A 23,445-nucleotide genomic window follows, 5' to 3' on the forward strand; every position below is an offset into this window, starting at 1 on the left:
CTGTAATGTTCCTTTGCAACAGCCTTATTGCATTTACTGCTCATAGTAAAGCTCATTTTACTCAATGCCTTACTATTTGGAGATGCAGGATAATCCACAGCTACACACCCTCCAGCTAGGTCCACTAGGCTACTATTGTAGCATGCTAATGTCTGCACCAAAGATACTGCAGGCCTCAGTAATAAGATGGGTAATTGTGTCATTTGCTGAGAGGTGAAAAAAAGGAGACTGTGTGACTGGAAAATGTCATTTGTTCGAACAGCTCAAAATGACGTTCACTTCCAAAGCAGGACATAGTGAGTTTTAGTGTGAACGTCAGTGTGGGGAATGAGTGTACAAAACTTTTTAACAAATAGTAATATTCCTTCAATCACACACCCATCCGTGTTTGTTTGCCCTTTCCAGAATGCCATGCCTCTGTCATCAGCCATCTTTAAGAGTGAACATAAGAACCCAGTCCCCCAGTGTCCACCCCGTCTATATGTTCAGACCATCAACGCAGTGCTGTGGAGCCGCATGCCCAACATCTTCCTCAAGGTGGAAACGGCAAGGGTCAATGAGAGACACGGCTGGGTGGTCCAGTGTGTGGAGCCCCTGCAGATGTTGGCTGTACACATACCTGAGGAGAACAGGTACAGGACATGTGCTTATACACTATATTCATTCATTTTCCACAGAAATCTGATAAAAGTAACTACAATTTTGATTATTAATGGATTCAAGACTGTTGGTTATACAAAACAAGCTTTTTAAAGACACCACTGCTGGTCTGGGAACTTGTGTTTGGCATTTTTTACTATTTTCTGATATTAAATTGTCAAAACAATGCACTGATTAATTAAAAAATATTAAAGAGATTATACAGTAGGAAAACAAATCATTAATTATAGCCTTACACCCAGCACATTTGTCTGGCATGGTGTTATGTGCTAACAGTGTGAAATATGTTGTCGTGCACAAAACTAAATTTACTCAAAAGGGTTTTCTGTGTCACAATTTACTGCCCTTATTTTATTATCCTATGTGGCAAATAATATCTGTTTGGTCTCTAAATAAATAATAACATCAACGTGTATTTGCAATTATTCCTCCCTTCTTTTCAAAGGTGTGTCGACATCATGGAGCTGTCTGAGCAGGAGGACATGAGGAAGTTCCACTACCACACCTTAATGCTCTACTGTGCACTCTGCGCTCTGGGCAACACCCGTGTGGCCCATGCCCTCTGCAGCCACCTTGACCAATCACAGCTCTTATACACCATCGACAACCAGTACCTGTCCGGCATGTTACGCGAGGGCTTCTACAATGTCCTGATCAGCATCCACCTGGAAACAGCCAAAGAGGCACGACTCATGATGAAAGACGAGTTCATCATCCCGGTCACAGCTGAGACACGCTCCATCCGCCTCTTTTCTGATGCCTCCAAAAAGCACCTCCCGCCAGGGGTGGGGCTTAGCACCTCACTCAAACCCCGCCTCAACTTCACTCCGCCCTGTTTCATCAGCATCAAACGGGAGCATCTGTATAGTCCCCAAATCCCACTGGATGCATTGAAGGAGAAATCAATTTCAATGTTGACAGAGGCTGTTCAAGGTGGTGGGCACCATATCCGTGATCCTGTAGGAGGTGGCGTGGAGTACCAGTTTGTGCCAATCTTGAAGCTCATTAGCACCTTGCTGACTATGGGTGTACTAGGTAGTGAGGACGTTCATAAGATCTTACTGCTCATTGACCCAAATGTGTTCAGAGAGACACGTGAGGAAGGAACCACGGGTGCCACAGACAAGGAAGGACTAACAGGCGCAGAGGAGAAGGCTGTGGAAGCTGGAGAAGAGGAGGCAGCCAAAGAGGCTAAACAGCCAATGAAAGGACTTCTTGAGAAGAGGCTGCCTGAGCCTGTCAAACGACAGGTAATAATGCGCACACATGAACAGATCTAGAATCATCTTATATGTGTTAAACCACTTAAGGTAAATTGCCAAAACATGTAAAATCAATGAATATCTTCATCTGCAGATACCCATTCACTGCTAAAGACTAACACAGCTGTGCTCTCAATCACATGCACCATAACTGCTCCACTGTAATAGACCCATTCAGAAGTCAGTCAAACATGAAATGGCCCTGTCTCGCATTGAACAAATGATCTCTTGAGTAAAAATGTCTCTTTAATAAGTGAGACAATGTGAAGCCATAAGGCTGTTTGTACGTATTCCTTGCAGACTTGCTCCTAACAGCTGCCATCAAGGTGTGTAACAGTGATGCAACGCTATTTGTTCTTGTGCACTCGCATGTCTCCTCCCTCTTGTCTGTTCCCCAGATGTGCGAGCTGCTTCACTATTTCTGCGACTGTGAGCTGAAGCACCGCATCGAGGCCATTGTGTCCTTTTCTGACAGCTTCGTCTCCAAGCTTCAGTACAACCAGAAGTTCCGCTACAACGAGCTGATGCTGGCCCTCAATATGTCTGCAGCTGTTACTGCGAAGAAAACCAAAGAGTTCCGCTCACCTCCTCAAGAACAGGTGAGACAAGGCCATAATCACTGCAAGGTTGCTAACAAGGATGTAAAAGCAGTTAGAAACAGTGTTGTAACTAATTATATGTATAAAATAGTTTTGGGTGAGCAGCTGTTTCCACTAATTCACCAGTTCCCAGTATCTAAGCCAGCAGTTCCCATAGTTTTTTAGTGTCTTAAGGCAAGGGTATTTTTTTTTCTTTTTACTGTACATTTTAATAAAGTTTCACCATAACAAAAAACAAGGTATTTGCATTAACTACTGTTCTTTAATGTATCATGTTTTTTCAAATGTAAAGAGAAAATAAGCAAAAAATAAGCAATTAACATAAAAATCTCCATATTAAAGATACTTTAAAATATGCAGTTATGCCACACCTAGGACTGGTGATGACAGCTCAAGGTTGGCTGTCACAGTAACTCAATGCAAAACAGTGAATGATGTTTTGTGCATGTTTTTCAGCCTTGAAAAATGGAAGTTGTTTGAACGGAATGAAAGAAATACATTTATCCTATTCGCATACTTAATTTTCATTCATTGTTTATTTTCAAGTTCAATATTTATCTGCAAATCTGAACAGAAACATAAAGTAACTGACCTCTGTTTTTTCATTGAGAATAGGTCCATATTATTGCACTCAATAATGATATTGGTCCATATATGTCATATGTGACTTCTGACATGGATGGCGGTACACTGTTTCACACCCATGAAAGCCATTTAACTCTCTCTCCTTTGTGTAATAAAAAGATACACTTTCAACTGGAAAAATCTACATGCTCCAAGATTACAGTCAGCCTTAGGCACTGTAAGCCTTCTGCTGCAAACTGGGGTAACACCACATAAAGAGCATTTGCGGCATCTTTCACAAGAATTCGCACCTCGTTTCTTGCGATTCTGACAACTCACATGTCTGCCATGTGACCTCAGTGATGCTAGTGTGACGTAAAGGTGCAAATCAGCCACAGAGAGTAAATGCCAGGAACTGTGCAGCAGTCAGAAGTGATAAATCTTATAATAAAGTACATGTTAATCTATAACTGTCCTCAAACAAAGCCTACAGGCTCTCTGCTTCAAATGATGCATGTAGCTGGATGATTCATGTGGGACATTTTATATAACTTCTGTTATTTTCCACATACATGGCCAATTTCTCTCCCCACTCTCTGATTCCCTTTTGGTTTTTGTATTCTTGAATTCCCTCATTTTGGCTCTATGACCCAGAGTGAATTACAGCTGGCTCTCACTCCGAATGTTCCTGAAAGCACTCTCTTTGGTGTGTATGTGTGTATTAAAAAAAGCCTCACGGCGAATCCATCCTCCTTGTCTGTGGTGTCACTGCTCCAGTGAGAGTGCACGCTCAACTGCATATACAGACACACACATATCCCCATAGGGTCACAGCTGGATATGGAGTTCAGCGCTTCACAGCTACTTTAATGACTTGTCATGGTGTCCTTCGGTCTGTGAGGGCCGAGGGAGAATAAGCCACTTAAGCTGTTTTTTTTTTTTCTGTGAATCCTACAGTGAGATCAAATCATGTTCAGAGACTAAAGAAGGGAAAAATTACCCATCAGGAGTTAAAGAAAAGAGGCCATTTCATTTAGGTATTTAGGTTTATACATGCATATGTGTTCATTGATATTCATATTTTAGATCAACATGCTGCTGACCTTCAGTATGGGTGAGGACTGCCCGTGTCCAACAGACATCCAGGAGGAACTCTATGATTTTCACAACCAGCTGCAGCTCCACTGTGGTGAGATGAAGATCACTGTCTATGTAAAATAATTGTGTTTAATATGATACAATAATTTCATAACGTGATCAATTCTAGGATTAATTGCAAAAATTTGGAGTAAAACAGGCTGAATTGCAGGGTGTACGGTAAATGAGGCAAAACTAGAAGAAAGATCGGTTTAGATTCAATGCTTTTCAGATGGAAAAGGTAAAAAACATACAGTATACGGTAACTGTGCATTTTAGCTGCTATTTCTTGAGCTGTCAACAACAGCTGAATTGTAAAGGCACTTACTCCATGAAATGCTTTCTTTTCCCCTCTCTGCATCTCTCTCTGTGTCTCGGCAGAGGAGTTATAGTTCAGTGCTCAGATTGCTTTGACATCTTGATGTTTTGATAAATAATTGAATTGCCCAACCCTCTGTGGCACTACCGATCTAATAGCAGTCTAAGCCCTGCCGCAATAGCGCCAAACTCTCATGGCACCCTCCACACAAAGAACAATAAAAGACGACTTGAAATTGTCAAGAAGTCGGAGAAACTATACAAACCACAATACACATCATACACATGACATGTCTAACCCAACAAGAGACCCAAGCCTGACAGAGATATTGCTTTAATATGCTCTGCGCTCCATGTGTGCAGTGTTATATCTATATGTTTGTGTTGTGTAGGAATCCCTATGGAGGAAGATGAAGACGAACTAGATACATCTATTAAAGGTCGCCTCCTCACCCTGGTGAACAAGATCACAGGACAGCCTCATAAAACGGAGGAACCCACAGAGAAAGAGCAAGCGGCACCATGTGAGGAAATCTCTGTTTTAATTGTGTTACTCAATAATATTAGTGATACTGTACTGTACATACTGTATCATTATACTTCCATCTGGGTGAAACACTTTTCTGATTGGAAGATTTGGCACATATTTAGCTCTTGTTAATTAAAATTAGAATACATTTTTTTATGCTTTTACTCCAAAGTACAAATGTCCAAAACTTGAAAGAAGTCCTTGAAGTTGATGTTGGATTTGAATAATGGGTTGCACAACATTTGTTACCTTCCTTTAACAGCACAAGCACTCAAAGCACATTTTATCCATTTACTCCCCACTGCATTCTGCTTGTTTATGGTGTGTTTCGCCTCTTTTTCTCTTTTTGTCTGTGTCTCTGGCTGAGAGAAAGGGGGAAAATTAAAAGCCCGGGCTGCTGTATTGTCGCACTAGCACCCTCAGTCTCTCTTCTGTTTGTCTGCCAGTGTCATGTGGACTGAGTCACCGGGTGGGAGTCATTTCCATTTCAATTTCTTTTCAATTTCATTATGGTAATATGGAGCCGGTGGAAGAGAGGCTCCAGAGTGAAGAGCATCTTCCGGGAGACGAGAGAGAAGAGATGAGAGAGAAAAAAAAAAAAGAAAAAAAAAAACTGGTGATAAAACCAAATCCTTCACCTGATTAAACCAATAGACACACATGCGTGTGTGCACAGGCTCAACTGCACAAGTGTGAGCACACATAAGAACAAAACCATTTCAATCACTGTGCTCAATAACTGGGGTGACACAAAACTATAAAAGCAGAACAAGCTGTATCTAATTTTCTGTCTCAAGTGCCGCTTTGTTGTTGACCACCAATCAAGTCGCTGATTGCACATTATTGCTTAACTGGTAAAAAACAATTCTACCTTGTTCTGATGGCCTTTAATGTAGAACGCAGTGTGTCATTTGAAACTGCTGTTCACAGTTGGATATTTCGAGTTTTATTTATTGTCTCTGTTTACGGCAGTCATTTTTCTCTTATATATGACCTTTTCTGAGAATTACCCTATTCTGGCAATAAAATAAGACATGTGTGTCTGCCTCTTTTGCCAAGATATTGAATAACTAATGTGAAATTTATAACATCTGAAAACCCTTCTGAGAATCTGTTAGAAATCTTGCCATTGTCATACCATCCCCGTCTATTCTTGAAAGTAATGCTGGCAACAAGAAGTGGCCAAATTGCAGATGGGTAAATTTGGGATGAAATATGTGTTGCTGACTGCGGACGCTGAAAGGCAATCTCTCCACTGGGGTTTGGTTTGACCCTGACGTGGAGCACAGAAGACCACTGCACCGATCTCCAAGGAGCAAGGCAGGATGAAAATAGAGGAGTGTGTATTTCTTCTTAAAAGACTGCTGTGGGTGGTGGTGATCTCTGCAGGGTGTTGTGTAAGTGCTGATTGATTAGAGAACTGGTTTGTGGTGGCAGCTGCAGTTCAGGAGCATCACTTCTACTTTTGCAACAGCTGGAGGCGTCAGAAAGTGAGGGAAGGGATTGAAATAATAGTGAATTATTCTTTTATGTAAGTGTTTTTCTTTGAATAATTTGGGATTATATATGTTGATAGCAAGTGTTAAGTGGCTTGGAAGTCATATTTGCCTGTCTCTTTCATAGTGGGGCTGTTTTCTTTCCTTTTAGTGTCGTTTGTGTACAAGACACAGTGTATGGTGTCAAGACCTGGCTCAAGGGACAAAAGAAGGACAAAATGTGGAGACCACACATGACTCTTAAAAGTACAATATATTTAAAAAGTCATCAGTAATGTGTGTATTGTGTGGATGTGTGAACATGTACGAGTGTAAGAAAACAAAAGTCCAACCAAACCAAGTTACCTAGAGAGTTGAGGAAGACTGACTGCTCAGGCACATATACAGTATATGTGAGCAGTCACACCAACCCAGATTTCAGCCATCGCTCCAAATGAGCCACTCCTGTTATCATAAGCTGTCTGAATTACTAATGTCCTAAATTTTGAAGGCACAATAGGATCACCACAGAATGCCTCTCCATGAGGAGCCCACCCCCTAAGCAAGAGGTCATCCTGAAGGAAATACTCCAACCTAACTTTTCTCACCTGAGAAGTAGGTAAAACCGAGTCGTACATATTCCGTCAGAGATTGGTCCTGTTTTTGTTCTTTCATCAGCTCTGAACAAGAAACAGAAAGACCAGTTGGCACTGACAAAGCAAACTTTTTTACATCACAAAACCTTTCCAAAACCACATCACTATCAGCCAGAGCAGCAGTCATTGCACGAGTCATGGCACAGACTGTAGACACAGCTTGCTCTGATTCAGTGATCCCTTGCAGTTCTGGAGTACAGACTGTAGAAACCACCTGCTCTGGTTCAGAGACCTATGGAGGTTCTAGGGATGACGAACATGTCTATTGTTTTGTATTGACACATCAGGTATTTGTGTACTGTCTGGTCTTACATCATCTGGCCACACAAAATGATGTCAGCTCCTTAAACTGGCAGTACCGGACGAACACCAGCCTCCACGTCTCCCTGTTTCAAATCACAGGACAAAAACATTTTATGTGCAGGCACAAAAAACAGTTTGCAGACCCATCCTTCTAACTGGAACACAGCTGTGTATGAACCTGGAGAAAAAGACAGGATTTCCTCACTCACAAAGGTATGCAAATCTCCTGTGTCCCTCAAAATTCTGACTGGAACTTTCTTGTCACTCCCAATTAGCCTTACAAAGCCGTCAGACATGAATGGAGCATAACCCGAGTCAGTCTCAGAGGTGTCTATTGGCTTAACCTGCATTTGAAATGGAGCCACCAGTTCTGCTGCGTCACCAACTGTGGGATTAGGAATAGATACGGCTAAACAAGCCAACTTCACATGGGATATTTTGCTTTTTTCTTTTAGCAAAGGACATTCTTTTTTCCAATGACCCTTTTGATGGCAATAATTACACACATTTGGATCACTTTTTTCCTGTAGGCTGCTGTTCCAACTTGGGAGACAAAGAATCTGCTTTTTGGGATTTGTCAACACATATTCATCGGCTACCACTGCAACCTCACCATGTGACTTTGTGTTCATTAATATATGTTGCGATGTAATTGGGCACAGACTGTTTGAACTGCTCTAGAACAACTAGATCACATTATTTCCACACCAGATGAAGAGCACCAGCAATTAAAATGTGAGATCAAATTCTGTGCAAATTCCACATGTGTTTGTTTACCAGTCTTTCACCAACTCCTGAAATGTTGGTGATACGCTTTAGGAAATAACTCTATGTGCCTTCAAGACAGCTGATTTTACCATATTGTAATCTTTACAGTCCTCAGAATATAGAGTGGAGTAAGCCTCTTGTGCTTTACCTGTTAAGGAACACTGAAACATTAAAGTTTGATCCTCATCTGGCCAGCTTCTTGAGTCAGCAACACACTCAAACATACAAAAAAGTTTCTACATCTTTTTCATTAAACTTTGGCAGCATCCTCAAGTTACTTGCAACATCAAAATGTGAACCAGTGGTTTCCTCATTTAAAGCAGTTGCAGACATTTTACCCTTCTTAATCAGTGCCAATTTTTGCAGTTATAAATCCAATTTCAGTTGTTCCCTTTTGCATTTAATTTTTTTCCAACTCCTTTTCATGTTCTAACTTCAAAAGCAGCAATTCTTTCTGCTGTTCAAATGTTAACCCAGCCATAGTAGTACCTACACCACTCTTACCGCCCCCATCAATCAGCACACCAAATTCTTGCAAGTTAGCCTTTATGATACTCTTCAGGTTTTCCTTTGTACATTTGGGCTCAACTTTAGCAGAGTAATGCTGAGCAATCTTCATCAACTGTTCCTTGGTACATTGCTCAAATAAATCATCAGAAGGAGACTGAATGAAATCTTCCACAATGTTCGCCATAACCACCAACCAAATCTAGCAACTAGATAATCAACTTGAGGTTAACTCTACAAAAACCTTTGCCCTGTTCAACAAGTGGCCAAAAGAACTGGAGTCTCCTCATCCTAAAGTAACCAGTAAGATGAACTAGCTTGTCTAGTCTTCAGACAAATATTTGTGGCACTGGAGGACAACTGCATACAAACAGCAATACAATACATTTATTTAAAAAAAAAAAAAAAACCTTAATGAAGTATGCAGTCAGTTCATCAGTAATGTGTGTAGAGTGTGGATGTGTGAACATGTACGGTGTAAGAAAATGAAATTTAATCAACATTTTTTAATTGAAAAAGACAAGACAGAAGGTACATGACCAATAGATTAATTAAGTTAGTTGTCATGAGGCAGTAGCATTACATGAAGACAAAACACAAACAACTGTATGTTAGAGCTGAAACGTTAATTAGTCTTGTCAGTGTTTTGATTTGTTTTCTTATTATGTATTTGATGTTTAGTAATGTTAGTATAGTTTTGTTTCATTTTATTCGGCATAGGATGAATTTTATGTGTTTGTGAATGTGTGAAAAGTGCATGTGACATTTGTTTGTGTATATTATGAAAACCAGAGTGAAGAAGATATGATATATTCTGTGCTGTGACTCCAGCTATAACTTCTCCTCCCCCCTGTCATCTTCCTCCGTGACACCCTGGAGATACAAAAGGCACTGTCATCATTGCCATTATTTCATATAGATGAAGTAAAAGGATCGCAGAAGTTGTTTTCTTCCTCTGATGAATGGTTTATCCACCAAAATCATTTAATGTGCAGACATGATTACTTGCCTTGAAGAAATCTGTGTGTGTGAGAGAAAGCACAGGGATTGTTTGTGATCTCTCATACCATGAAAACAGCTGGCTTCCATCAGTGTAACTCTAGACAGGTCAGATTTGTTTGTTGGGGTGTAGTGAGGGGAAAGTGCTGGAGGATAGTGTTTAAGAGTGAGACAGACAGAGGGGGAATGAGCCAGTGTGCATGATACTGTGACAGAATGAGAGTCAGGTGATGTGAAGCATGTTGGCTTAGATGGAGAAGTGCTGCTTCTCATTTTGGAGCAAGCTGGTGCTTCTGCTCTTTCTCTGACACCCACGCAACTCTCAGCGGCAGGATCAGTTACCGCTGACTGCGACATTCTGCTGGCTCCCCAACCATCACACAAAACACACAAACACACCCTTGCATTGATTGACAGCCTGGTGTCAAATACTCTTTGGAAAACCGACAGATCCAATCAACCAGGGGTCTTAAAAACACAATCACCTAATTGCAATACTTTCAAGGAAATCAATCCTATGTAAATGGCTCCATCTTTTATGGTTCTGAACTGTTTAATTGATGTCTGTCTCTTCTTTGTGTATTTATATCCCAAGAACAGACACACAAATACACCCATACATCCTTTTGATCCAGCTTTAATGAAGCCTTAAGGGTAACCCACTAGGGTTGGATATCACGTCCTTGCAGAAATGTAGCCTTTGTTTACAATAATAAAGGGTTATCACTCTTAGGAACTGATAAGGACCTGGTTTATGGATTCAGTTCCAATTTGGAACCGGATTTTGGTTCCTAACCCTGTAATCCACGTATGAGTGATCCAAACAAATGTCTCCATTTAACCACAGAAGCAGAATATGGTACTGTACAAAACTATTAATACCTCGTCCCTTATTCTTTATATAACAGGGCTTCTCTTTCGCTCCACTGAAAATGTGCCTTTTCATGAATGAGCACTCCGAGTGTGTTTTCTTTTCCACAGAATAGAAGAAAATAACTGACATTGCTGAAACACAGCTGATTGCCCTTCCTTTAGAAGCAGACTTGTAGAGGTGGCTGATACTGTACTTGCGTGCAGTTCTTTTAGCTCAAGTGGAGCCACGAGAAAGACTTTGAAGGGGCTGTCTGTCTCTTTTTATTTTGTGTTCAAGGACTTATTTGCATCACTGAGCTAGTTTGGGAATACAGCCTTTGAATCGCATCTCTTTTTGTTGTGCTCAAGTACGAGTTGTGTAGAAATGGGAGCACCCAGTCAAGTGGAGGGATTTTTACCTTTAGTCTAATAGAGCTTTGTGTTTGGGTGTGTGTTAATGTGTGTCTACGTGTGTGTGTGTGTGTGTGTGTGTGTGTGCTGTGTGTTTAAGGTAGATGTGCTTTAAGGTGGGATGCCATGTCTTGTTTATATTTTCCTCTTAAGGCCAATGATGATACACGGTAAGGATTGCAGCGAGCACTGTCGAAGCAAGTCACCATCTGCCATTTGAAAAGCAAATCTTATCTGACTGTTGTAAATAAAAAAAATTCTGTATTGTTTGAACTAATGCATCCCTTCATGAGTGACTCTATAGTCACACAGCTGTATTTCCTTTATTATAATCAGCATTATAAGTTTAGGTAATAATGTAGATGGTAAGTATTAAGTATACCTTAGTATGCACCATTAAAGGTCCAGTGTGTAGTATTTAGTAACATCTAAAAGAACAGACTTGGTAAAAATTGAATAGATCATTTATAAGTATATCTTAATTAGTGTCTAATCAGCTGAAAATAATAATTGTTGTGTTTTCGTTACCTTAGAAATAAGCCCTTTATATCTACATGGGAGCGGGTCCCCCTCCACGGTGGCCACCATGTTGCATCCATAGACTGCATTTATACATCCATGATAGACTGTATAAAAATAGGTTGCATCAACATGTTTCTACAGTAGCGCAGAACAGACAAACCTAACACTGGCTCCAGTGAGGGCCTTACGCGTTTTAGATTAAGTGGGCGACTACTGGAAATGCACCGGTTTTAAAACGAAGAAGAACGGACCAACATTTTGTATTATGAGAAGTTTTTGAAACCAAAATCTGATAAATGGAGGATCATACTTATTTAGAAAATCACAGGAGCGTGAAATGTTGTCGTCAAGGAAACGAAAACTCGAAGACGGCATAAAACGAGGATAAACCCAGATGGAAATCCCTGATGAGAGAAATGTTTGCAGACTGATGCCGAAGTATCCTGTTTACTGCTGGACAGGTAAGAGTGTAATGTATATTTATTTTGTCCCGCTGCTAATGGTTCAAAACCTAGATGATGTACAATGTTTATTAGTAGTACATTAGTTTCCCTGAAAAGAAACGCCGCCACGTAACGTTAAATATTAGCACACTTTAGCCTCAGTTTGTGCCTCTCACGGAGCTGGTGGTCTGATAGAGACAACAGGGAGGCGACGTCGTACTAATAACCCAATGATTTACTCATTTTCTGTGGCAGTAAGACAACACATTGTTTTATAACTAAGATATTTAGCGCTGGTGATGTGCTAAAGACAGTAAGTCAGAGTAATGAGTTAGTGTGAAAGATAAACTGAGGAGAAGTCTGCTCATCACTGAGTTAATACATTCTGTTGTTGGGATGAAAATCTGCATGGAATAAGGTTGAACAGTTTCTGGTGAGCGCATTAGATAGATAGATAGATAGATAGATAGATAGATGATTTATAATAGTAAGTTCATTCATTTGTGCTGTTTTATTTTTCTCAGGCACTATGGGTTGGCATTATTCACCATGTCTGTGACATTCACACCCACCATATCAGAAGTATTGCAGGCCAAGTCAGGAGAGGTCTAGGTAAGTGATACACATTTGTTTGCCTATGTAGCATATTAACTTACCCTGTAAGTCCTACTTTTAGTTAAATAGCACTATTTTCACATGTACAACTGTATAAAATGTATGAAATAGTAAATTATCTCCATGTGTAATGGTACTGTCTTCCACAGAAGCAGTTTTCCATGCAGCTGCTGCTCTACACACAGCTCCTGGAGCAGATGAGGAACAGCAGTGCCAGTGAATCATGGGTGTTGTTCCTGCCATGAGAGCATGTTCATCCAGCGCAGTAAATTGAATACTTTTGGTGTGGTTTTGGTCTGACCCTTGTCAGCTATTATATGTGCAGCAATTTGACTGCTGGAAGGTGATCGGATTAGTTTAATCACACTGCTTTTAGTGTTCAAACAGACTAATGATTTCATAGATTATTCTGTCTTTATGAGAATCAACTCTGAAGAACACAGAATAAGCTGTCAATATGTTTGTGTTTGAACAGTAAAAGCTGCATGTTTATGTTATCCTTTTATTGTCCACATTGAAAAGGATGTCCAAAAATGTTTCTGTTAAATAAAAGATATTTTTATTACAAATGTCATCATTCTTAGTGTTGTTTTTTATGTTTTTATTTTCTGGTTCAAACTAGTGAATTACAGTTAACATAACCTGAAGTGGCAATGAAAATTAATCCATAACATGTACTACAGTGCCCTGTTCTGAGGATCAGTGGTATTCCAACTTCACTACTGTTTTATGTTGCTTTATAAATATAAATAATGACAATATAAATGAATGGTGGAAGTGGTAATGACAATATACTGACTGCAGAGAAATACTGTCATTGTATAAGTATATATTAATATGTTTATCATTGCAGTTATCACAGCACATCTGATGAATATCTTTTATTTGGTAAACTTGCACATTTAAGTTGAACAAATGTGAATATATAAACAAAAAGTTTAATAATTATCCAGAAAATATAGAAAATGTATAGAACAAGTATAAAATAAATAAAACATCAGAAATGTAACAAATAAATATGAGATGATTTGATGCCTTGATGATGAACAGGCAGGTGTGTTAGTACCTGAGATACTGTGTGGATGTTCCAGAGGACCTGGAGGGAAACTCAGAGGCCAGGTGTGAAACTAGTGTGATGTCTTTGGAGGACCAGGGAACTTGTCCCTGATCCTCCAAACACAGCAACGGGGGATGACAAGTCAATTTCCCTGGCCTAAAGAGCCATGCTGTCAATAGATGAAATGTCTATAGGCAGCATAACGGTACTCCCGGTTGTCATCCCCAGGCTTCCTGGTTTGGCCAAATACCATAATGTCCTCCCAGTACCGCCTGTGAATGCATAAAAAGCATTTTCAAGACAGTGCTAGGAGAAGTGTGGTATTATTATTACACAATCTGCAGGGTACTGGCCACAGCATTTCCTCTCCAGGTCTGTAGGCATAGATACAGTTACTACAAGTACACCATGGTACCCCTGGCACTCCAGCAAACGGTGGGACACCATGCTGGATTATATAATCATTCAGTAGTGTTGCTGATGTTTTCAGTAGCCTCTTTTATATAGAGAACCCGCATTATAGCTGTAAAGAGGATCCAAGGGGAGGACATTTCTCTTCGTTTGATAACGTTAAAGGTTGAGTTAAACTTTTCTGTCGGCTTCCTGACTCATTTTAAAAAGACGAGAGAAAGAGAGCGAGAGCAGCTGTGGTCGAGTGAGCTAGAGGGTGAATGAAGAAAGGGGAGCGCTAGTAACGTTAGTGGGGAAGCTGGTGAACCAGATCGATAAACGTTATTTTCTGATTGTTTCACAGCGGTTAGCTTCTTAAGCACAAACACACCCACACACCTCTTCAACCCTGCAGCTGTGCGCTGCGCTGCCTGATTTGGTCTGAATCTGCGAGGCGGATTATAGGCGCTGTATTCCCGCCTTGAACAGGCTGTGTAAAAGGAGCTTCTGACTCACATTACACTGATAACATATCAAACTATACAGACTACAGTAATGTAAAGCACAGAGCTGCTATGTAAATACCACTTTGTGTTGTATTGGCATTTTTAATATCATGCAGGACGGGTAGGAATATGATAAAATAATTGTATAAATAACGTCACAAACCTCAGTCGCTTCGGTCCCTTTGGAGGGTTTCCAGCCTCTTCCCCTGCTTCCACGGTACCGGTGTTTGTTCTCCTCCCTCGCCTGGCCCTGTCTGCAGTAGAACCGCTAACTCGCCCTCTTTCTCGCCCTGTTCCTCCTCCTCTAACCTCCAGTACTTGACTCTTCAAACGGATAATAAGATATGTAACGTTATCCTGCCAACGCTATCTCGCTATCAATAATGTAGATTTTGTAATAATGCCTAACGTTAGAATAAAATAACGTAGGTTTTGTTTAGCATGACGTTGCTAATGTTAGCTTGTATTACCAAAACAATAAAACACTCATAACTGCTATCTTACTTGTGAGCTATAACCTATAGTATTATAGACTAAATAATTAAATACATCTTCACCTCATCGCTTGACTTGTTAGAAATGCTTGAAGTTGTCATGGACAATGACATCTTCAGCAAATAGCTTCTTGTCCTTGAAGGCCACCGTAGCTTCTGGAATCTCTCCAAAGTCTTAGGGAGGGGAGGGGTGAGCGGCGTAGTGCTTCAATCTAGAACCTCACTGTTAGAGGCCGCTAAATACCACACATATTACACACTGGACCTTTAAAGCTGCACTAATCAATATTTTCATATAAACAATGGATCAAATTACTGTGTGTAGCGTGAAAGGTCTCACTAGTAGTAATGAACCCACAGATAATTATTACCCGACTCTGCAGTTCCCCTCAGCTCTATGGTGCATCATCTTTCAGCTCATTGTTTTGCTGTTACGCCCGCAACTTTATTGTTGTGGTTCACTCTCACTACTCTCATCAGTGTTGTTCCCACACACAGCAGACAGCAGGAAAAAAAGCACTGATAAACCAACTGTATGCTACCTGCCCAGCAGCAAACAGCAGACAGACAAGGTTACCAACAGCCTGTGAACATAGTGGAGCACTTAGCTGGTAAAGAGCCAGATATTTCCCTCAGGAATTGGTGGAGAACAAAAACAGAGCTAAATGGAGAGTGAATATTAGCATTACATTCCTCAGGTGACGAGAGATGTGACTCAAAATTAATGCTAATATTGAGATGAGAAAATACTGAAGCACACTGATTGATTTGCAGCCTTTATAATGCTAATGTCCTGTGTCAGCTGGATGTGTAGATAAGCGACTGCTTGCTAGCACACTTACTACAAGAACTTAATAAGTTTATAATATATAATTATTGTGTTAACAGCTTTTTGCACTTGTGCCAATGGCCAAACAATTATTGCTGATTTAATTATTTTTCAGAATATAATTTTCATTTATCTCTGAGAAGAGTATGATGTTTGACTTGAAGTGACCTCTCACTTCTTAGGAGTCATCCCCATAAATTTAATGACTTTTAAGGGTTAACAGCTATTACAAAATATATAATGTTAACACTTGATGGCTTACTGTTCCTCTGTGTAAGGAAAACACATTTGTTTTAAGTCTATTATAAGACATATCTGATCCAATAATAGTCAGTCTCTAGTCATTTAGGTGATTTTGCTGGTTAAATGTTCATTAAGACAAAAGTTAAACATTTCGAGTCAGGTAAGTTTTTTAATTGTTCAGTTGATCGGTTGAAATATATACTAAATATATTAATTGTAATGGAAAAAATACTTTATCAAAAAGAAAGTGTTTTATATATTTGATAACATTTTTTAAAACAAAAAATATCAGCCATGTTCACCAACTTTCCTTGCAGCCAATCTGAAGGAGTTGATCTCCCAGACCATGGTCAGCTGGGCCCAAGAGTGTCACATCCAGGACCCAGAGCTGGTCCGCAAGATGTTCAGCCTGCTGAGGAGGCAGTATGACAGCATTGGAGAGCTGCTCCGGGCCATGAGGAAGACTTACACCATCAGTGCTGCCTCCGTCCTTGACACCATCAACCTTTTAGCCTCTCTTGGTCAGATTAGATCTCTGCTGTCTGTTCGTATGGGGAAAGAGGAGGAGAAGCTAATGATTGATGGACTGGGGTAGGTTGTGGCTGCCTCAGTGAAGCTATGCTTGGGTTAAATGTGTTTGAGTTACTGGATCAACTTTTATCCTAAATACAAATCATTTGTATACATTTTTCTGGTCTTGATAATGCTAATTTGGCACAGTATTGAAGTGCAATGTGTCTTTTATAGAACATTAAGTCATTTCATGTCTGGTCTTTTCTTCTATCCAGTGACATCATGAACAACAAGGTGTTCTATCAGCACCCCAACCTAATGAGAATACTGGGCATGCATGAGACTGTCATGGAGGTCATGGTCAATGTTCTTGGTGGAGACAAATCCCAGGTTTCACAACTTCTACTTTTATATTTACCTCTGCTTCCACAGGCTAAAGACGCGCCCACAGAGTTCACTGTGCCACCTCGACAGAAATGATGTCACTCACGTAGAAAGTTTGTGTTTTAATTCAGTGTTACATGTTATTGTTTGTGTGTGGAATATGGTTGCAGGGTGAGGGCACATTGATAAAGACATGGTCCCAGTAGGTGGGCTTTCTCCTCAGGCTGACAGCGTCAAAGTCTGGGAGGGAGGGCAGAAAGGGCAGAATGTGGCTAGCTGGCAGCGTGTGAAGATGTCAGGCCTTTTAGATGTTAATTAGGAACGATGACATGCAGGGACATTTTTTTAGTAACAAGCTTGGAAGAAGTCATTACAATAAACTCAGTACCCTTGAATAAAGAAGCAACCTCTTTAAAACCATTTGGATTAAGTAACTGTTTTTTGAGTGACAATTTGTGAACAATGTCTAGACATAAAGATAGTATGGTGTTTACTCTCACACCTGTTATACAACTCGTACTTTGAACAGCAAACTTGGTTTCTGATTTTACTACAGTTCTCTTGCTTCACAATACAACCATGGTGGATCTTCTACCCTACTTATTCTCAGTGTGTCACCCCACAGGAAATTGCCTTCCCCAAGATGGTTGCCAGCTGTTGTCGCTTCCTGTGCTACTTCTGCCGGATCAGCCGCCAGAACCAGAAAGCCATGTTCGACCACCTTAGCTACCTGCTAGAGAATAGCAGCGTGGGCCTCGGTGGGTACAGCTCACAGCGTCTCTGTTTAGCTGCTTTACTGGATGAAGACCACACAACATAATCAGTAATCAACCAAAATGTTCAGACTGTAGGATGTGGATGATCTTGAAGAAGATGTAGTATAGGGATTGTCATTCTCTATGAAACAAGGATCAAACATACAATACCAATTTAAAGTTTGGACACACCTTCCCATTCATTTGAATAAGACAGTGTGTCCAAACTTTTGACTGGTACTGTACCTTTAAAACCAGCTCTAGGATGTATGGAAGACAAATTCTAAAAACTCCCATCATTCTCATTGATATGGATGATATACTGTAATCACCCTTTTGCCATCATAGGACTGGTTCTGCACTTCTGAGCTTACTTATGTATTAGCATTGCACCTAAGAAGACGTGTATATTTGTGAGTGTCAGTGTGTGCACCAGTGTTGGGAGTCTATCAGCAGAGAGAGCAACTCATCTCCCATTCTGTTAGAAGATGGCAATGCCACAGTCTCAACGAGCACCCTGCTGGGGCAAGAAAGTATCTCCCCTGGATACACACACACACAGGCGTGCATGAATCCATACATGCACAAACACACATTGCTCACAAGTTATATGAGTGTGCTCATTATAACTTCATTGAAAACTTTATTTTACTAATTGAAATTCTATAAGAGCATACAAGATCTCAGAGTGATTACAGGTAATGTGTGCATATGTATAGTGCTACACAAACTGTTCCACATGAACCCTGTGGAGCCTAACATATAATATTTACCAGCAGTTGGCAAATTAGCTGAAAGAAAGAGTGAAAACACTACCCCCTGCTGTTTGCTGCAGGCAGCTCCCACCACTATAAGTCCTATTCAGCAGACTGAAACACAGCACAACAAAACTTTTAGGAATGTGACCACGGGTACAAGCTGATTCTCAAGAGACATACAGTTAAAGATGCAATGGAATAGACAGTAAGTGGTTGAACCTAAGAGTGTGATTTGTCTTGTAGCTTCACCAGCTATGAGGGGCTCCACTCCTCTAGATGTGGCTGCTTCCTCTGTGATGGACAACAATGGCCTGGCTCTGGCACTGGAAGAACCTGATCTGGACAAAGTAAGATTTGGCCTTTTAACCCTGCTGCTCTCTTTTATTCTCAGTTTCAGTTACTGTGTGTGTGCTTGATTTAGAAAAAAAGTCAATTGAAATTGGAGATCTACACATGCATATACTTTTTGAAATCACCCAGAAGTAATACATTAAATATTGATAAGTATTGAACTGCAGTATATGTGAAGTTATGTATGTGTTTCATTTGTAGGTGGTCACCTACCTGGCAGGCTGTGGTCTCCAGAGTTGTCCCATGCTGCTGGCTAAGGGTTATCCAGACATCGGTTGGAACCCCATTGAGGGAGAGCGTTACCTCTCCTTCTTGCGGTTTGCTGTCTTTGTTAACGGTATGACTGCAGTTACCATTCCCACTCTCTTTCTCTCTGTCTCTCACTCTCTCTTTCAGTTTATTCTTCCACTACATGCTAGCAAAGGTCCAACCGAGTTTCAAACACCTTCATTCAGTTGCTCAAGGCGTTTTGCCTGAGGCTTAGGGATAGTGAACTTGTGAAACTGATAAGAAAAAATTATGTATGTAGGGAATTAGGAAACTTTGATTGGATACAACAATAATAATGGTAATAATCTAACGATGATAACTAATTATGATGGTGACAACAAATGGAGACTAATTTAGGCTAAGTTGAATGACGTAGAGGACAAGTTTGTACCAATCAGTAAAATCAAGCCTCTGAATAAAAAACTTGGACAGTAGCCTATTACAAAAAGGAAAGAAACGCGGGAAAGGCAATAAGAAGTAAAAACCCAGAGGTACACCAGGAATATTGGTGAGTTAGAAACTTTGTGAGAATGAGAACACAATATTTAAGAAAGATATATGAAGAAGACTCAGCAAGACAATCTAAACAGTGACCAAAGGTATTGAAAAGACAGAAATATTGTCAGAATAATTCAGCAATGTATTTGTGAACAAACCTGAGGGGCATATCACTGAATTGCCAAGATTTGAAATTCAGCGAATTGAACGTTTTATAATAATTACTGAGGATACAAAACTGCTTCTACAGAATATTAACATCTATAAATCACCAGGGCCAGATGCAATGCATCCTGGGATTTTAAAGGAATTGGCTTATGTGATTGCTGAACCTCTAATAGTATTATATAATCAATCGTTAGAAGAATCAATTTTCCTCTGTGAATGGAAAGAGGCACAAATCAATTTTCAAAAGAGGAAACAAATCTTTAGCAAGAAACTATAAACCAGTTAGTCTGACATCTGTAATATGCAAGACAATAGAAAATCTAATCAGGACATATATTGTTGACCATCTGTAGTCAAACAGACTTTTTAGCAATAAGCAGTATGGAATCATATCTGGAAGAGCGACTACACTTCAGCTTCTTCATAAGTGGTCAGCAGCTTTGGATAGAGGACAGTCAGTCAATTGCATATATATGGACTTCCAAGAAGCTTTTAAATAGAGTTCCTCATAAAAGGCTACTGTCAAAATTAAAATTCTATTGCATAGGTGACAGAGTTACAGACTAGATACAGGACTTTTACGTAATAGGAAACAGCAGAGGGTGGTAAATGGTGCCACTTAAGGCTGGGAACTGGTGACCTCTGGAGTTCCACAGGGATCTGTGCTAGGCCCTGTACCCTTTGTTGTTTATATAAATGATTTACCAATTATGGTACAATCTGATGCATAGTTTTTTGCAGACGACAAAAAAAAATTTAGAATAATTGCCAAGGACACTGACACAGCCCATCTGCAAAAAATTAAATCCAGAAAAATGTAAACATTTACACATTGGGAAATCAAATGATAACATAGTTACATAATTATACAGTTGGAGAATTGGTGGTTCAGCAAATGAAAGAGGAAAAGCATATAGGTGTAGTGGTTGATACTTCACTTGAATTCCACATGATCATTTCAGAAAAAAATAAAAAGGCGAACTCTATGCTGGCAATAATCAAAAGAACTTTTCAAAATTTATGCAAGGAAATTGTTTTACCATTATATACACTAAATCCTTGGTGAGCTCTCATCTTGAATTTGCAAGTTCGGTCAGTCCATCCACATGATTTTTTAATTTATGTTCCAGGCGAGAGCGTGGAGGAGAACTCTAGTGTTGTGGTCAAGCTGCTTATCCGTCGTCCAGAGTGTTTCGGACCTGCACTGAGGGGAGAGGGAGGGAATGGCCTGCTGGCTGCCATGAAGGAAGCCATCAAGATCTCTGAGATGCCTGCTTTGGACCTGCCAGGCTCTGTCCAGGGAGTTAGCTCTGACGTGTAAGCCCTGAAGATCAAGCAAAGATTATCAAATCAATGCTGAGGACTTACCCATAAAGGAGACCTGTTATGCTCATTTCCAGCTCTATATTTTTATTCAGAAACTCAACTAGAGTAGCTTTGCATGATTTACAGTTCAAAAAACTCCTTATTTATCCCATTATGCAGCCCCTTAGTTCAGCCTCTGTCTCTAAATGGCATTTTTAGCTTCTGTCTCTTTAAGGCCCCTCTCCCAATGAACCCACTCTGTTTCTGATCATCCTCAACTTTTCTGCTTTTTTGCTGTTAGGTCTGCTGATGGTGATGATGAGGAGGAGGTTGTTCACATGGGCAATGCCATCATGTCCTTCTACTCTGCGCTCATTGACCTGTTAGGACGTTGTGCCCCAGAGATGCATGTATGTTTGCAAGAAATTGTGTTTATTATTGTTTTTCTTGAACTCTGTAATTCCTCAGATTTTTCCTATTTTCATTTCTTTCTCCCTTCTTCAGCTCATCAACAAGGGGAAAGGTGAAGCTCTACGTATTCGTGCCATTTTGCGCTCTCTGGTGCCTACTGAGGACCTTGTTGGTATTATCAGTATACCACTCAAAATGCCCATCACCAACAAAGGTACTAGTCAGGATGTTCACTCTGATAACACATAGAAACTCACCTTTATACCTCCAATCTGGACACATCCTATTCATTTGCCTGCTACCACAACAACAATCTCACAAGTAAGTACAATGGTTATGAAACTCTGCACATTTAGCGCAAGGCGGAAGGTTATTGATTTCATTTCACTGCTCATGCCTTTTTAATCAGCACAACGCCTTATTGCACACTCCCATAGCTCTGAGTAAGCCAGATCATTTCTATAGAGAGCTGTCTTGCTCTATTGATTGATCTGCATAAGCATGGCAAGACTCGCCTTTTAAATTTGCTGCTGTGAGCACTGCCACACAAGCTCTGTCAGCAGGCCAAAAGTGAAAACAACGAGCTGTGATTCTAGCACCAGAAAACTCTCATCCACATGCTACATGCTGCCTAATGAATACACATGAGTCTCCTAATCAGAAAAGACTTGCCATTATGTACTGTGAGCTGTTCTCAAGGACTTCACTGCTTCACACCTGTGTGCATTGCTCTGTTCTAACTACACCACGCCTTCCTTTCTTTGTCTCGATCTCTCTCAGATGGTTCAGTGACAGAGCCTGATATGTCAGCCAGCTTTTGTCCAGACCACAAGGCCCCCATGGTGCTGTTTCTAGACAGGGTGTATGGTATTGAGGACCAGAGCTTTCTGCTTCACCTGCTCGAAGTGGGCTTCCTCTCCGACCTGAGGGCTGCTAACTCTCTGGACACGGTAGGTAGAGCTGACAACAGTTTAGAGGAGAGGTAAAGAATGGCCATCCTCTTTAACATGAACTTCATCAAGGGGTTTCAGAATCAATAATCCTGGATTTTATACTAACGAGGAGCCCCTCATTAAGCTTTTGTTCAAGTTTCTCTTTAGTTGATTAATGTAGTTGTTCTTTAGCCTACTCTTATTTCTCAACAAAAAGTGTATGGAGTTTTAAGTAGATTAACAAAATGCTCAATAAAAAGCTGGCCTACTTTTACACATGGTGCATTCTTTTAGATAGACACAAAGGAAAATGTATTTTTCATCACTTGGCCTACTGTACAAAGTATTCAGCTGTTCAGTGAGCTGAGACCCCCATGTGTGTGCTTTATTCAATGCAGTACTTGACAGTGTTGCCAACTTAGCAACTTTTCAGACCCCTTTAGCGACTTTTTTTCAAAAAAGCGGCTAATGACATATGTAGCGACTTTTTGGATGGACCTTAACTACTCTCCTTGAAGGGAGTCACCAGTATTTCTCATTGAATGAGTGCTGTTCAGTGGGTGGGACAGAGCACCAGTACATTCAGTCGACCAATCATCAGCCAGACAGAGTTGTGAATGAGCTGTGAATGTGTGTACCTAATGACCAATCATTGATCCTCATTGTTTTTATTCTAAATGATTGAACTTTACCATCTAAGTTCGATTTTGTTTTGTCAAATCAGAGTTAACAGTAGTCAATTTATTCCAGTGTATCATCATCTCTCTATTCATGATACTTCAGTTAGAGCTGATACAACAGCCTTCATAAAACAGTTCTTTAACATTAGAAGTAGATTTAGATGCACATTGAGCAGCTGCTTGAAAAGAAAAATAGCTCATGAAATAGCCAGTTACAGTCAGTTTAATTTAACTTAATTTTCTTTAAATTTTCAAAAAATCTTGTATGTATGTAATTATGT

General features: G+C 40.2%; 1 protein-coding gene and 2 long non-coding RNA genes across 7 annotated transcripts in view; 2 read left to right on the top strand and 1 right to left on the bottom strand.

Annotated features, from left to right (window-relative positions):
- LOC122998356 (ryanodine receptor 3-like) overlaps nt 1-23,445 on the top strand; it is a 112,733-nt gene that overhangs the window by 55,553 nt on the left and 33,735 nt on the right. For all 4 annotated transcript variants that reach the window (XM_044375207.1, XM_044375208.1, XM_044375209.1 and 1 more), the window contains 14 exons: nt 406-632; nt 1,106-1,910; nt 2,321-2,521; nt 4,172-4,274; nt 4,933-5,064; nt 16,457-16,730; nt 16,928-17,042; nt 17,662-17,794; nt 18,793-18,896; nt 19,102-19,237; nt 20,967-21,153; nt 21,443-21,551; nt 21,646-21,766; nt 22,333-22,502. In XM_044375207.1, the coding sequence (XP_044231142.1) occupies nt 406-632; nt 1,106-1,910; nt 2,321-2,521; nt 4,172-4,274; nt 4,933-5,064; nt 16,457-16,730; nt 16,928-17,042; nt 17,662-17,794; nt 18,793-18,896; nt 19,102-19,237; nt 20,967-21,153; nt 21,443-21,551; nt 21,646-21,766; nt 22,333-22,502 (2,817 nt within the window). The remainder of the gene's footprint in view (nt 1-405; nt 633-1,105; nt 1,911-2,320; nt 2,522-4,171; nt 4,275-4,932; nt 5,065-16,456; nt 16,731-16,927; nt 17,043-17,661; nt 17,795-18,792; nt 18,897-19,101; nt 19,238-20,966; nt 21,154-21,442; nt 21,552-21,645; nt 21,767-22,332; nt 22,503-23,445) is intronic.
- On the bottom strand, nt 538-15,622 carry LOC122998359. The gene is made up of 4 exons (XR_006407402.1): nt 15,131-15,622; nt 14,737-14,897; nt 7,153-7,586; nt 538-619 (listed from the first exon to the last, which is right to left on the bottom strand). It is a non-coding gene; the product is annotated as an uncharacterized LOC122998359 (long non-coding RNA).
- Nucleotides 7,578-13,192, top strand: LOC122998358. 2 transcript variants are annotated; one of them, XR_006407401.1, is made up of 3 exons: nt 7,578-11,628; nt 11,681-12,617; nt 12,770-13,192. It is a non-coding gene; the product is annotated as an uncharacterized LOC122998358 (long non-coding RNA). The 2 variants fall into 2 exon arrangements; XR_006407400.1 differs by having other exon boundaries at nt 7,578-12,617.

This window comes from Thunnus albacares, chromosome 15 (assembly GCF_914725855.1).
Source record: "Thunnus albacares chromosome 15, fThuAlb1.1, whole genome shotgun sequence".
Lineage (NCBI taxonomy): Eukaryota > Metazoa > Chordata > Actinopteri > Scombriformes > Scombridae > Thunnus > Thunnus albacares.